The 15,337-nt window shown below is 54.7% G+C and overlaps 1 protein-coding gene across 1 annotated transcript in view; it reads left to right on the top strand.

Moving 5' to 3' along the window:
• Positions 1–1,575: 1,575 nt before the first annotated feature.
• Positions 1,576–15,337, top strand: part of MYOM3 (myomesin 3) — a 61,225-nt gene continuing 47,463 nt past the window's right edge. Inside the window, exons 1-6 of the mRNA XM_064363465.1 lie at positions 1,576–1,722; positions 5,152–5,330; positions 5,759–5,839; positions 6,576–6,735; positions 7,950–8,107; positions 13,394–13,489. Of these exons, the coding sequence (XP_064219535.1) occupies positions 5,170–5,330; positions 5,759–5,839; positions 6,576–6,735; positions 7,950–8,107; positions 13,394–13,489 (656 nt within the window). The 5' untranslated portion in view covers positions 1,576–1,722; positions 5,152–5,169. The remainder of the gene's footprint in view (positions 1,723–5,151; positions 5,331–5,758; positions 5,840–6,575; positions 6,736–7,949; positions 8,108–13,393; positions 13,490–15,337) is intronic.

Below are 15,337 nucleotides of genomic sequence, written 5' to 3'. Positions count from 1 at the left end.
GCTTTTGGAAGGTCATGAAGGCTATGCCCTCGACAATGGGATGAAGAGGCCTAGCATGGTGATTCACGCCAGTAATCCCAGCACCTTGGGAGGCCAAAGTGGGAGGATACCTGAGGCTAGGAGTTTGAGACCAGCCTGAGCCACATAGTGAGACCCTGTCTCTACAAAAATTGCAAAAGTTAGCCTGGTGGGGTGGTGCGTGCCTGTAGTCCCAACTACTCAGGAGGCTGAGGCAGAAGCATCACTTAAGCCCAAGAGGTTGAGGCTGCGGTGAGCCGTGATAGTGCTACTGCACTCTAGTCTGGGCAACAGAGCAAGATCCTGTCTCAAAAAAAAAAAAAAAAATGAATGGGATTAATGCCCTTATAAAGGAGGTTGAAGGGGGCTGGGTGTGGTGGCTCTCACCTGTAATCCCAGCACTTTGGGAGGCCAAGGCCGGCAGATCACCTGAGGTCGGGAGTTCAAGACCAGCCTGACCAACATGGAGAAACCCTGTCTCTACTAAAAATACAAAAAAATTAGCTAGGCATGGTGGCACATGCTTGTAATCCTAGCTACTTAGGAGGCTGAGACAGGAGAATTGCTTAAACCCAGGAGGCGGAGGTTGCAGTGAGCCGAGATTGTGCCACTGCACTCCAGCCTGGCAACAGAGCAAGACTCCATCTCAAAAAAAAAAGTTGAAGGGAGTGCCCTCGCCCCTTCCACCACATGAGGACTCCATAAGAGGTGCCATCTGTGAAGCAGAGAGCAAGTCCTCACCAGACACTGAATCTGCTATCACCTTGATCTTGAACTTCTTAGTCTTCAGAACTGTAAGAAATAAACGTCTATTATTTATAAATGACCCAGTCTAATGTATTTTTTTGTAGCAGCCCAAACGAACTAAGACAGTAACCATTCACTGATTCATTTTTAAACCAAGGTGGCCACTCTGGCAGCCTGAGCAGTTTGGACGGTGAAGCGGTAGGTGGCTCCCCAGCTCCTCCCCACACCACACACACACACACACACACACACACACACACACACGACTGTGGTCGGAGTGAGGACTGTGTAGTAACTACTGGGGTGGTGGAGGGACCAGAAGCCACATGTTGCTGTTTTAGCTGGTGACAACTTCCGAGCACTAAACACCCACTTTTAGGTCATATTCCTTCCACTGCCTTTGTGAAGTCCAGGTGCCCAGTCCCACTGTCTCCGTTTTTCAGAAGGCAGTCAGTTCAGGGAAGCTGAGCACCTTCCCCAGGGCACCCAGTCAGCCGGGGCAGAATTCAGATCAGAACTCCCGACAGCTGGGAACGCCGCAGGGGCTCTGCCCTCCATACTCCCAACAGCTGGGAGCGCCGCACGGGATCTGCCCTCCGTACAACCAGGCCTGAGCTGTTACCTCCTTCCCACTGTAACAGGAGCTCGGGTTGGGTAGAAAGGACCCAGCTGAGAGGAGGAGCAGTGTGGGGGGACGCGGGGGACAGCTCCACCTGTCGCTGCTGCCCAGCAGGCTGGAGACACAGAATGGCCCCTCCCCTTGGCCCCCCATCCCCCATGCCATAGTTCTCATCCATTGTCATCGTACTGTCTCGGCGCTGCTATATTTAAGGAGTGCAGGCTCTGAGATCGCATTCTTCTCCCGGTGCCCACTGAGCAGAGAACGAGAATAGAACAAGGACCCTCTCAACCTCTGGAGTTTCTCCCCAGAGACCCTTAAGTGGACACGCTGCTTCTGTGAGTCACCCCCAGAAATCAGGGCTGGGGAGGGATGCCTCCTGAGAGTGAGCCACTGGGGAGTGATTTCTACGGGTGCATGTGTGTGTTTGTGTGTATTTGGTTGTGTGTTGTGAAAGGGGCCCGGGAAATGCGTGCTGAGGCAGCCCCCGAGTAAAAGTGGGAGGGGATTCCAGAAACCCCTGCTTCCTCCCGCTGTTCTGTGTGGTCCTGGGTCTTCAGAGAGCTGAGTTCTCTGTGATGTGAAAGCTGCAAAAAAAAAAAGATTGGGGGCTGCCCTGGGAACTGGAGTGCTTCCTGCGATGGAGCAGTGATCGGTGGGAGCCCGACTGAGCTGGCAAGTTCCACGAACTTAGGACGGAACTGGCTGAGCCCTGCTTGGCCAACCCCACAGGCATGGAAAGAGAGCGGGCCCTCGGATCCCAAATCTTAGAGCCGAAAGGGATCTCATCCAGCACCTGGCAGGAAAGTTGTCTCAGCTCATGACTGGCAAGGGCAGGATTCAGCCTCACGGAAGCTAGTGCAGCCACTAGCTGAGAACACGTCCTGGCCTGTGCCACCTGCCCCCCGAAGGATGTGTCTCTGCTCCCAGCCACCCACCCAATGCAGCTCCCCTGCCAGCAGTTCACAGAGGGTCTTCTACTATGCATTTCTCTTTCCCTCCTGAAGTAGGAGAGAGGCCTCCTCAGCAGATGGAGGCTTGGGAGGAAAGCAGAGGGGATTTGGGAAGGCCACACAGTGGGACCTCTGGGCCAGATTTTTGCACCCCAGGAGAGGGAAAGGGGAGCGGTTTCCCCTCCACTCAGGCACACACAGTGTTCTGGGAAGAGGCACCCGGTCCTTCGGAAAAGGGCAGGGAGGCTGCAAACTTGTCCCTGCTTAATCCCACGTATCAGTCAGTGCTTTAAAAAGAATTGGTGGCTCATCCGCTAAATCCAGGGGTCCGGTTGCGGGAGGCCCTGAGGTCAGGGACGAGCGCCAGCCCCCTGCCCGCTGTGCTAATCAGGAACAGAGCATCCAGGGGAAGGGAGCCAGTGGCTGGTGCCAGGGAATGTGAACCCTCAGCCACTGGAGCCAGGGCCACTGTGTCCCAGGAAAGCTGGGGGTTGGGGGTGGGTCCTTGCTCCACCTAGGGTGGTACCCAGCAGCTCTCCTCCTGGGCCATGAGGAGGAAAGAGCAGAATGGGCAGGGCTGGCCACTTTGGGTGCAGGGAGAACTTCTTCCATTAGGAAGGGGTGATACGAAGCCAAAGAGCTTGACCGTCCCATTATTTCAGTTGAGATTATCAGCAGGAACCCAGGGAGCTTTAGGGACAGCCCTTGGTCCCAGCTAACCCTGCAGCCACCATTCTTTTCTGATGCCCACAACTGCAGACACCCAAAAGGAGCAAACGTCTAGGAAGTAGGTGTAAAAGCCCGTTAAGACTGACCCTCCCCAGCCCGAGCCCCGACACCCCCACCACATGCCTCTTCCAGGCCAAGGGCTCTCCGATGAAGCCAGTGGGCTCACCTCCCATGTCATGGACTTAGAGAAATGATCACATGGGTGCTGTGTTCACATCCAGGCAGAAGACAGTCTACACACACACACACACACACACACACACACACACACACAGAGCCACCTCCAGCAGGCACCTCTGGAGGGGCAGGGGCCTGACAGAGCCAACCCCACAGAAGCAGACAGGAGCAGGCCAAGGCAGGCAGTTGTCCCTCTTCTGTTTCCGTCCCCACGCCTGGGCAGGAAACCTTCCATGTCAGAAGCCTGCCGACCAGCATTCCCACCTGAGGAGGTGTGAAAGCCATTCCAGAGATTCCAGTTTTAGCATCAGAGGGGCCCTTAGAGACCCAGCAGTGACTGAAGCCCAGATCTGAGAAAGAACTTAGTGCAAAAACCCATAGCCAGTGGGCACACGAGCCTCCCACATCCCTCGCTTGCCTCTCCACGTCCAGGAATTTGCTTCCTGAGCCTCCCTGAGAGCAATGTGATCCAGCCCCAGTGGATGCCATCAGGGGCCTAGAGCTGAGCCTCGGGAATGCAAAGGAGATGTGTACATTGCAAGCCCCATACGAGGAGAAAGGCCCTGTGGCCCACTGTGGCCCCAGCCTCGGCCACGGCCTGGCCTCGAGAGGACATAGGCCGTAGAGGTCAAAAGGGCTAGGGGCTGGGCTAGGGATTGGCTGCCAATCATGGCCCCACCACCATGCTGGGTGACCTCGGGCAAGTACTGCCCCTATTCATCAGCAAAACGGGATAATAATGGTGCTGTTATTATTTGGGTGATTGCAAAGACTGGGGACGATGCATTTGAAAACTAACATGGGACTGGCACATAGTAAGTTCTCACTATTGTTACTTTTAATTCACTTACAATCTTGCTGAAGAGTCAAGATGCACAGATACAAAATAATTCCATTGAGAAGGCATTGTCTGAATCAGCACTAAGTTGTGGAGTGTGAGAAAATAAGTACAAAAGAAATTAGAAGAGGGAAAATTCCAGGTGGCCTATAGAAGCCTTCAGCAAGGCTTCTTAGAAAAATAGTGCTGATGTCGAATACCTGTGTTGTACTTACTAAGCCCCAAGCACTCATCTAACCTTCACAACTACCCTGGGAGGTTGGTAGACCCATTTTACAGATGAGGAAACCAAGTCATTGAATCTTTCCCAAGGTCACACACTTGTAAGCTGGGATGAGGAGCTGGGATCACACCCTGTGGGCTGGACCCAGAGTTTTTGTGCTCTCCCCGATCGTGAGCCGCTACCTCCTTTCCACTTTAACAGGGGCTCAGTTTGGGAAGAAAGGACCCAGCTGAGAGGAGGGGCAGTGTGTGGGGACGTGGGGGACAGCCCCACCTGCGCCCTTAGTTGGGGTTTGAAGCATGACTAGAGCTAAGCGGGCCAGGCAGAAGGGAAGGGGGAGTCTGGAGAGGAAACCAGCGCCGGCAAAGGCTCAGAGGTAGGACTGAGCGTGGCCGATGCAGGAACAACGGGGACACCTGCCCATCCTGGGTCATAGACACAGCCATGGACATCACAGTTTCAATCCCTCACTGTTTAGGAAGCTGATGCCCAGAGAAGGGAGAGCCAGCTCCCACTTAACACAGGCTTTCTCAGTGTCGTGTCTTTACAGCGAGACAAGGGCGGGGCTGCGGCTGGAAGCAGCTGGAAGCCAGAGGCCTACTCCCTAACGTGCGGCTCTGCTCACTCAGTCAGGGAGCGCATGGGGTGGAGAAGCCAGGCTCAGAGCCTGAAGCCGGCCTCTGTCACCTTAGGCAGGTCCCTCTCCCTGTCAGACCTCAGTTTCCGTGTCTGCCCTCCAGAGAGAGGACACCCCCCATCCTGCCAGCCTTCCAGAGATGTTGGGAAGCCTGCATGGGAGGGCATGGGTGGAAGCCTGGTGAAATGACCATGGACCTTTCCTTGACAGGTTGTTGCTCTCGGAGCCATGACTCTGCCGCATAGCTTGGGAAGTGCGGGGGACCCCCGCCCCCCTCAAACAGTGGAGGTCCACAGGCTGGAGCACCGGCAGGAGGAGGAGCGGAAGGAGGAGCGGCAGCACAGCCTGCACATGGGCTCCTCAGTGCGCAGGAGGACCTTCCGCAGCAGGTGGGAGCCGCTGGGCCCAGGGTCCCCCCCAGCTGCTGCCCTGCCCCCGGGGCCCCCAGGCTGAGGAGGGAGGCCCAGCCTAGCCCTCTGGAGGCTCCAGTCTGAGGGGGGAGGGACATTCCTGCTTTCTGAGCCCCCTGTCTGAGGGGGGAGACACAATTGGCTCTTTGGAGAACCCTGTGTGATGGAAGAGGCCCAGCCCTGTCCTCTGGAAACCCTGTCTGAGGAGGGAAGCACATTCTCGTCCTCCGAAGACCCTGTCAGCATTGGGGGGATGCAGCCTTGCTTTCTGAGACCACAGTCTAAGGAGGGAGGCACAGCCCTGCCTGCCAGTCCCTGAGGCTGAGGTGGGCAGATGCAGCCCTAATCTCAGGGAGCCCCCAGCCCAGTCCGGCAGGAGCCATTCACTCCCCTCCTCCTGGGAGCAGCGAGGAAGAGCAGGAGTTCAGCGCGGCGGACTACGCCCTGGCAGCAGCCCTGGCTCTCACGGCCTCCTCTGAGCTGTCCTGGTGAGTCAGAGGAGCTTCCCAGGGAGCCTTGGCTGAGGGGGGCCTCCTGTGCAGCCCCCGTCCTCCCTGCTGGGCTTTCACCCTGATTTAAAGAACCTGCCAAAAATCCCACTTCTAGAATAAGGGTCTAGACAGGAATTTAAGCCCAGGGCTACCTGCCCGCAAAGCCCCCATGCCACCCTCGGGAAGGGAGATAGCGAGCGACCATCCCCAAGGGAGAGGGTGGGGGCCACCTCAGTGACAGGCTTCCAGGCTTCACGTGGTGGGGGAGGGGGAATGGGACAGAAGGAGCAAGTGAACCAGGTCCCAATTTCCCACGAGACCTCTGAGCGTGATGCCGTCGAGAGGCAGCGTCCAGCTTGGGGCGGGACCCTGGGCTAGGAGGCTTGGGTCATGGTCCTGGCTGACCTGAAGCAAGTCACTGAGCCTCAGTCCCTGCCCTGTAAACCTGTTAAACAGGGACACTAAGGCCTGGCCACTTGGCTATCATGAAAACGAGATGAACAAAGGTTTCTGAAAGAGCCTCAAAAACGATGAAAACAGTCAAGTGTTTATTAAGCACCGACTGTAAGCAGGGCCCTTCCAGGCTGTTTTGGAGGCAAGGGAAGAGGCAAAGTCACGCATGTCCTCCAAGGCTTTAAAGCACCCTGCACTGCTCGGCATGGGGCATGGAACTGGCCAGGATGCCCCAGGCCCCCCATCCCTGCCTGAGCTCCAACGGCCTCTGTCACGGCAGGGAAGCCCAGCTGAGACGCCAGATCTCCGCGGTGGAGCTGGAGGAGCGAGGGCAGAAGCGGGTGGGCTTCGGCAACGACTGGGAGAGGACGGAGGTCGCCTTCCTGCGGACCCACCGGCTGCTGCGCCAGAGGCGGGACTGGAAGATGCTGAGGCGGCGGGTAAGGGGGTGGGCTGTGGAGCCCCCAGGGCCTGGGACCTGTAACACACTGCTTGCTGCCATCCTCACCCACTTCCCAAGAGGCAGGACGTCCAGGGCAGAGTCTAGGCTTTGGGTTTGCATCTATGCTCCTACACCCTCCGTGGTGTGACCCTATAGGGTCCAGGCACTAGGAAAGTCACTTTCCAAACCCAGTCTCACCTCAGCACTGAGAATTGTTACAATAAAGTCTATTTTATTTTATTTATTTTGAGATAGGTCTCACTCTGTCACCCGGGCTGAAGTACAGTGGCGTGATCTTGGCTCACTGCAACCTCTGCCTCCCAGGTTCAAGTGATTCTCCTGCCTCAGCCTCCTGAGTAGCTGGAATTACAGGCATGTGTCACCACGCATATCCCTGTTCCTGAGCTTCAGTGCTCTCATCTGTAAAATAGGGCGAGCTCCGGTGGCTCACGCCTGTAATCCCAGCACTTTGGGAGGCTGAGGTGGGTGGATCACCTGAGGTCAGGAGTTCGAGACCAGCCTAGCCGACATGGTGAAATCCTGTCTCTACAAAAAATACAAAAATTAGTCAGGCGTGGTGACGCATGCCTGTAATCCCAGTTACTTAGGAGGCTGAGACAGAAGAATCACTTGAACCTGGGAGGCAAAGGTTGCAGTGAGCCAAGATCACGCCACTGTACTTCAGCCCGGGTGACAGAGTGAGACCTGTCTCAAAATAAATAAAATAAAGTAGACGTTATTATAACAATTCTCAGTGCTGAGGTGGGATTTAAATGAGACGGGTTTGGAAAGTGGCTTTCCCAGTGCCTAGAACACAGAAGACCCTCAGGAAACGCTAGACCTGATGAGTCTCAGGATTTGAGCCCCTCTCCACACCCCATCCCCAGCTCCCACTTACACAGGCTTTCTCAGTGTCGTGTCTTTCACCCCAACACCCCCACAGTGGGCGGGGGTTTTGTTATCATCCGCATTTTACAGATAAGGACACTGAGGACCTGCCTATGGTCCCGCAGCTAGTCAATACCTTGACCCCAGGCCAGCTGGCTCCAAAGCCCATGCCCTGCCCACCGTGCCACACAGCTCAGCTGGTGAGGGGGCCGAGAACTCCAGCCCACATGGGTCTGACTGCAGACACTGGGTATCAGGGGGGAGGTAATGCAAAGATGGCAGAGAGGTGGTCCCTGGCTCACAGCGTCATCCTCCCGCCTCCAGACAGAGGAGAAGGTCCAGGAGGCCAGGGAGCTGAGGGAGCTGTGCTCTGGCCGCGGGCCCTGGTTCTGGATCCCTCTTCGCTCCCATGCCGTCTGGGAGCACACTACAGTCCTGCTGACCTGCACCGTCCAGGCCTCGCCACCACCCCAGGTCACCTGGTAAGCCGCTGGGGCAGGAGTGGGGTCTGGGCCTCTGGGGTCACAAGCGAGTTCCGTACGTCCCATACCTCCACCAGGACTTCTTGTTGTAGACTCATGAACCCGGAGCTCGGCCCATCCACCGGATAGAGCAGCTGCTGGGGAACCAGGCCTGGGTTAGTTTTTTAGAGACAAGGTCTCACTCAGTGCAGTGGAGTGATCATCGCTCACTGTGGTCTTCACTCCTGGGCTCAAGTGATCCTCCCACCTCAGCCTCCCAATAGCTGAGACCACAGGCACAAGCCACCACGCCCAGCTTAGGCCTGGGTTATTATTAGCTGCACCCCAGCCAGCCTGGGGCTGGAAGACTGGGCCCCTGGGGAGCCAGCCCTTGTAAAAATATGATTCTGGTCTCATGAGAAGGCAGGTGCTGCAAGCTGGGCGTCTCCAGGGTTAAGGATGATGGTGAGAAGAAGGACAGGGGCCAAGGGGCGGGGAGGAGGTGGGCGGGGCAGAGCCTGTGGAGAAGGAGCTCAGGCCTGGGCAGGAGCCTTGTGCTCCCAGCCTTGCTTTCTCTCTCTCCCAACTCATGTGAGGTCTCAGCCATGCCCTTAAACTACCTGGTCCTGCCTCCATTTCCTATTCTGAAGCCTGGATTGAAGACCTCCCGTCCAGCTTGTGTATGATGAGGATTTAATCCTACAACATGGAAACCTCAGAACTTGAAAAGGGCTGGGAGGCCAGGCACAGTGGCTCACGCCTGTAATCCCAGCACTTGGGAGGCCAAGGCGGCCGGATCACAAGGTCAGGAGATCGAGACCATCCTGGCCAACATAGTGAAACCCCATCTCTACTAAAGATACAAAAAATTATCTGGGTGTGGTGGCGGATGCCTGTAGTCCCAGCTACTTGGGAGGCTATGGCAGGAGAATCTCTTGAACCCAGGAGATAGAGGTTGCAGTGAACCGAGATTGTGCCACTGCACTCTGGGCGACAGAGGGAAACTCCATCTAAAAAAAAAAAAAGAAATAACTGAACACAATCTCACCCTCAAGGAACTAACTCTTAGCCCAGAAAAGAAACATCAACATATACAGAAGTATATTCATGGGTGATATTTGAGATCAGAGTCTGGGTGAAAAGGAAGAGGTGGCTGCCTCAGCCTGTAGAATCCAGGAAGGCTTCTCAGAAGAGGTTGCATATGAGTCAGATCTTGATGGCGAACAGCTCATGGTCTAGCAGGAGAGAGAACAGAGGCACAAATAATGGAAAACAGCAGCCTCTTATACTTGAATCCACATTACACTGACCCAGAATTTCACTCTCATTTGAGGCATCAGGGCCATTCATGACGTAGGAACGACTATGCCCATTTCACAGGTAAGGCTGTCGAGGCTCAGAGAGGTAGTGTGACTTATTTAAGGTCACACAGCCAATGTGAGCCAGGATTCAAACTCAGGTCTTCTGCCTCTAAGCCCATAACGCTTCCCACTGGCTTAGAGAGTAGGGGAGTGATTATTACAAGTGTTACTTTCCTAAAGCACATATAATGCTTCAGAAAGCAGAGAAATAGAAATCACTCAGGCCAGGAGCAATCAAGAAAGGCATCTTCGGGGAGCTGGCATCAGGGCTGGTCATTGCCAGCTGGCATTTATTCCAAAAAGTATGCCAAGTACCTTGCTGGGCCCTGGGATTCTGTGGGCACTGGGCGGTCCCTGAGTGCAGGTTGCTGGTTCCACTAGGAGGACTGCTCCCAGTGCTGTCTGGGCTAAGTAGAGGTCAGCATCTCAGCTGTCCAGGCCCTGCAGCCAAGCTCTGCTCGGCCCTGGCACTGAGCCCCACATGGAAGGCATTCTTGGAAGCCTCTTGGGAGGGGACCTTGTTTCTACCCCTGCCAACGAGGTTGCCACAACAGGGAGCTGAGCATTCTTGACAAGTGGCATAAGCCAAGCCCAGGCCTACCTCCAGCCCGGGCAGCTCAGGTGGCCCCTGGCACTCCTGGCTTGAAGGATCTGGTTTTCCATCATCAATCACATCAGGCAGGACCACAAGTTGCCCCAGGACTGACCTCCAGAGATTCTGTCCAGCCCCAGGACTGGAGGAATATTCCAGCTCACCTGGCATGTTAAGGTAGGCAAGTCTATTCATTCAACAATTATCATTATTACTTAGAGGTAAGGTCTCACTCTGTAGCCCAGGCTAGAGTGCAGTGGTGCAATCACAGCTCACTGCAGCCTCAACTTCCTGGGCTCAAGTGATCCTCCCACCTGAGCCTCCAGGTAGCTGGGACCACAGGCATGTGCCACCACACCGGCTAACTTTTTAATTTTTTTGTAGAGACAGAGTCTCATTATGTTGCCCAGGTTGATCTCAAACTCCTGTCCTCAAGTATTCCACCCATCTCAGTCACCCAAAGCTCTGGGAATACAGGCATGAGCCACCATGCCTGGCCTTATTTTCTTTAAAAAAAAAAATTTTTTTTAAGATGGAGTCTCATTCTGTTGCCCAGGCTGGAGTGCAGTGGCATAATCTCGGCTCACTGCAGCCTCCGCCTCCTGGGTTCAAATGATTCTCCTGCCTCAGCCTCCCAAGTAGCTGGGATTACAGGTGCCCACCAACACCCCCAGCTAATTTTTTTGGTGTATTTTTAGTAGAGATAGGGTTTCACCATTTTGGACAGGCTAGTTTGGAACTCCTGACTTCAAGTGATCCGCCTGCCTCGGCCTCCCTAAAGCATTCTCAAAAACTAAAATCTAACACTGAAATATGTGAGGCCAAAAAAAAGATTTAGATAAATAACAGAAATCTCACTCCTTTCTGAGGTCCTTGCTGAGCCAGGCCCTGGGCAGGCCCCTCACCTCCCCTGTCTCAGTCAAGCTTGTTTTGTCACTGGCTGTCGCTTCAGTGGTCCTCTGCCTGTGCCGTCAAGAGCCTGACTGCACAGGCGGAGACTGAGGCCCAGAGAGAGGGAAGGGTGAGCGGTGAGGTCTCCAGCTGTCTTGGCCATGCCAGAGCCACAGCAGCTGCTTTTTCCAGGAAAAGCAAAGCTGGCCAGGCTGAGGTGTCTGGAATGTTCCTGACAGGTGTGTGGTGGGGGGCCGAACTCTGGCCCCCAGGCCTGGGAGAGCTGAAGAGATTGGGCACCGAGATTAGGCAGCACCCTCCCTGTGGGAGGTTCAGGCTCCTTTCGGGAGGGGGCCAGGCTGGGGGCTGCGTGGTGGGGTGTGGGTATGGCTATGTTTGGTTGCCCTGGAGACAAACAGGGCGTGGCTGAGGCCAGGACCAGAAGTAAGCAGGCTGAGGCTGGGGTGCCCTCTCTCTGGGAGGCCTCCTCCTCAGCCTCAGCCACTGCCCCCCAAGACAGAGAGAAGCATTCACCCTGTGAGACTCTGGACACAGAGCCCAGAGAGGGGTACTGAGTTGCCCAAGGTCACACAGCAAGCTGTGTCAAAACCCAGGCATCCTAAGTGGCACTCACCCTCACTCCTCAGCCCCTACTCCTTAGGCCTCCAGGCCCCCAGGCCACCCCACTGCCCTGTCCACACAGCAGGGGGAACAACACCTGAGTTCTCAGAAAACGAGGGCAGCATCCAGCGCAGGGTGATCTGCTTGACTACCCTTGGGGATCACCAAAGGACATTAAGAAAAACAATATATATATATATATATATTTTTTTTTTTTTTTTTGAGACAGGATTTTGCTCTATCACCCAGGCTAGAGTGCAGTGGCACAATCATAGTTCACTGCAGCCTCAAACTCCTGGCCTCAAGCAATCCTCCTGCCGCAGCCTCCTGAGTAGTTAAGATGACAGGCAACCCCACCATGCCCAGCTAATTATTTTAAAGAATATTTTGTAAAGATGGGGTCTTGCTGTGTTGCCCAGGCCAGTCTTGAATCCCTGGCCTCAAGCAATCCTCCAGCCTCGGCCTCCCAAAGTGTTGGGATTACAGGCATGTTACCGCACCCAGCCCCATGAGGGGATTTTCAAAATACTGATCCCCAGGGTCTCACCTGCAGAAATTCTGATTTCATTGGTCTGGGATGCAGCCTGGAGTTTTGTTTTGTTTTTAACAGCTTAAATAAGCTAGAAGCTTATTTTCTTCCTTCTGAATGTCTGGATGCAGACGGCACAGGCTGCTGCACAGATTCCCCAGGGACCCAGCTTCTCTGCATCACTGCTGGAGAGGCAGCTCTGAGCTTCGGGGTGTGAGACAGCCGCCAGCACCACCCTGTTCCTGCCAAGGACAGAGGGAACAATGACATGAAAGACGTAAAAGGGGCAAAGGGTGTCATCAGGAGCAGCCACATGACTCTCGTCCTGGCTTGATGTTGACAATGCCAAGTCATACGGCCACACCTAGCAGAAAGAGAGGCAAGGAGACATGTCACATATTGGGTGGCTCATGAGTAAATTCCATATTCAGTAGCCTGAAAATGCCTATTGGAGAACAATTGGCAGTTTCCGATGCAAATTTCCACAGGTTTATGTTCAAAAACTGGGCATGAAGATTTTTGAAAGCTCCTCCAGCTCCCGTAATGAGAGCCAAAATAAAGAACAGTCAACCTGGGGGATTGGGAAGAGAGGCAGGGGTCCGGGGTTCTTTCCCTGGCAAGCCCCTTCAGAGGGAAGGGATTAGCTGGGGCCTGGTCCTAGGGTACCCCTGGGGATGGCTTGGCAGGGGGAGGGGCAGCTGCTCCTAATTAAAGGCTCCCTCTTCTCTGCCCCTAGAAGGGAAACAAACCCTTGAGCACCCGCAGTGTGTGGGCACGGGCAAAGGCTTTACATGCTCATCCCATTTAATTGTCACAGCAGCCCTGTGAGGCCGGTGCTCTTGTACCCCCATTTCACAGGTCAGGACAACTGAGGCTCAGAGTGGCATAAGTGCTGCTCCTATCACACAGGCAAGTGAGCAACACAAACTGCAACTGGAGGCCAGGTGCAGAGGTTCACACCTATAATCGAGCACTTTGGGAGGCTGAAGCGGGTGGATCACCTGAGATCAGAAGTTCAAGACCAGCCCAAACAACACGGGAAACTCCATCTCTACTCAAAATATAAAAATTAGCTGGGTGTGGTGGCGGGCGCCTGTAATCCCAGCTATTTGAGAGGCAAAGGCTGGGAGAATTGCCTGAACCCAGGAGGCGGAGGTTGCAGTGAGCTGAGATCACAGCACTGCACTGGGCAATAGAGCAAGACTCCATCACAAAAAAAAAAAAAACCTGTGGCTGGAATCCCAGTTCAAGAGGCCCCAGATCTCTCCCGCTTGGACCCACACCTCCTGCCACAGACCGCTATGTGTCCACAGGTACAAAAATGACACACGGATTGATCCCCGCCTCTTTCCTGCTGGAAAGTACCGAATCACCAACAACTACGGGCTGCTGTCCCTGGAGATTAGAAGGTGAGACTGGGGACCTGCGGAGACCCATGACCCCGGGCCCTGCCACCACCAAGGCCAGAACGGGATCCCAAACCTATCCTCGGAGCTTCGGCCCAAGTTCTCTTCTTCAGAAGTCTCTGGGGTGCTGGTCAAAATACCGATTCCTGGGACAGGACAGACGCCCCTGACCCCTGGCCCCCAAAGATTCAGATTCCAGGAATCGATCTTTAACACACACATCCACTGTGTGATTCCAATGCCTTGGGATACACGGTGAGAAATTCGAACTCAGAGGCTAGCCGTGAGGACTGGATGCTGAGCTAGGCATGCTGGGAAGGCTCCTTGTGGGGGAGAGAAAACACCGTAACACGCACACATGTGCACCTGTCCACGCACATATGCACACATGCCTATACACATGTGCACATACATGTGCTTGTATACAGTCGTACACATGTAAGGCGAAGCAGTTACCTGGGAGAGAGTTCAGCCTTTCAGGAGATGGTGAGTCCTAAGTGTGATTTTGAGGGAAGAGGCAGGGCGCATGGGGGGAGGTCACGTGGGACCTTAAGAGTGCAATCCTCCCCCGGGCCTGTGTCATCCACCATTCATATCAGCTGCCGCACGCTGACCTCCTCCCAGGTGCCAAGCCCCGTGCTAGGTGCTTTTCATAGACGATCCATAATCCCTGCTGCCGTGCTTGAGGGACACACTGGCACCCCATGTTACAGGTGATGAAACAGGCTCAGAAAGTTAAGGGTCTCGGCCGGGCACGGTGGCTCATGCCTGTAATCTCAGCACTTCGGGAGGCCAAGGCAAGTGGATCACCTGAGGTCAGGAGTTCGAGACCAGCCTGACCAACAATGGTGAAACCTCATCTCTGCTAAAAATGCAAAAGTTAGCCGGGTGTGGTGGTGCATGCGTGTAATCCCAGCTCCTCCGGAGGCTGAGGCAGGAGAATCGCCTGAACCCCGAAGGCAGAGGTTGCAGTGAGCTGGGATCACGCCACTGCACTCCAGCCTGGGCAACAAGAGCGAAACTCCGTCTCAAAAAAAAAAAAAAAGAAAGAAAGAAAGTTAAGGGTCTCACCTAGTTTGAGCCATTTCTCTCTATGTGGGTTGTTTCCCAAACACCAAACCCTACACCTCAACCGACTCAGGCCTCAGAGGCACAAAGAGAAGCAGAACACTGATCTTACCCTCCAGAAGTGGGGAGACCTACATACCTGACCACACGAGACTGCAGTAGGGAAGGGCCGCGTGGACAGCACAGTCAGGGAGGGTGTGCAGGCCCAGGGTGGGGTCTTCAGGGCCAGGTGGGACTGGCCTTGAAAGCAACAGGGATTCCTGCCCTGAGTGACCAGAGGCAAAAAGAAGGCACCAAGGGGCCTCTGCTTGCTGATGGGGCCAGAGGTGCCACAGCCTACCATCTCCCCTTTGTCACCAAGGTGCCCCGGGATGGAGCTGGCCCAGGCTCCCACTGGGGACATGACTGGGTTGTCCTGGTTGGTGGTGAGACCCATGCCTGAGGAACACCTGGGCGTCTGGCCCAGTTCTACCCAGATTGCAGTCTGCCTTGACCAAGTTTGTCTGCTGCTCTCTGAGAAAGGAAGAGGCTCCAGCTTCAGAATTCTTGTTTGAAGCAGAGTTGACTTCCATTTGCTGTGTGACTCTGGGAAAGTCACTTAACCTCTCTGATCCTCCAGAGTCAGCAATAACTGCAATGTGGCATATTATATTTTCAAAGCACTTTCTCCTGAGATGGTTTAGGTGGTGTTGTGTCCCCAGTTTTTCAGAGGACACCAAAGCATGGAAAGGTGCAGTGGCCGACCTGAAAACACACAGCTTTTCGGAGATGGTGGCCAAAGTC

The sequence above is a fragment of the Aotus nancymaae genome, unplaced genomic scaffold (genome assembly GCF_030222135.1).
Source record: "Aotus nancymaae isolate 86718 unplaced genomic scaffold, 86718_ANA_hifiasm-v0.15.2.pri h1tg000053l, whole genome shotgun sequence".
Lineage (NCBI taxonomy): Eukaryota > Metazoa > Chordata > Mammalia > Primates > Aotidae > Aotus > Aotus nancymaae.
The sequence above is the reverse complement of the archived record's forward strand: the minus strand, read 5'-3'. Positions and strand labels throughout refer to the sequence as shown.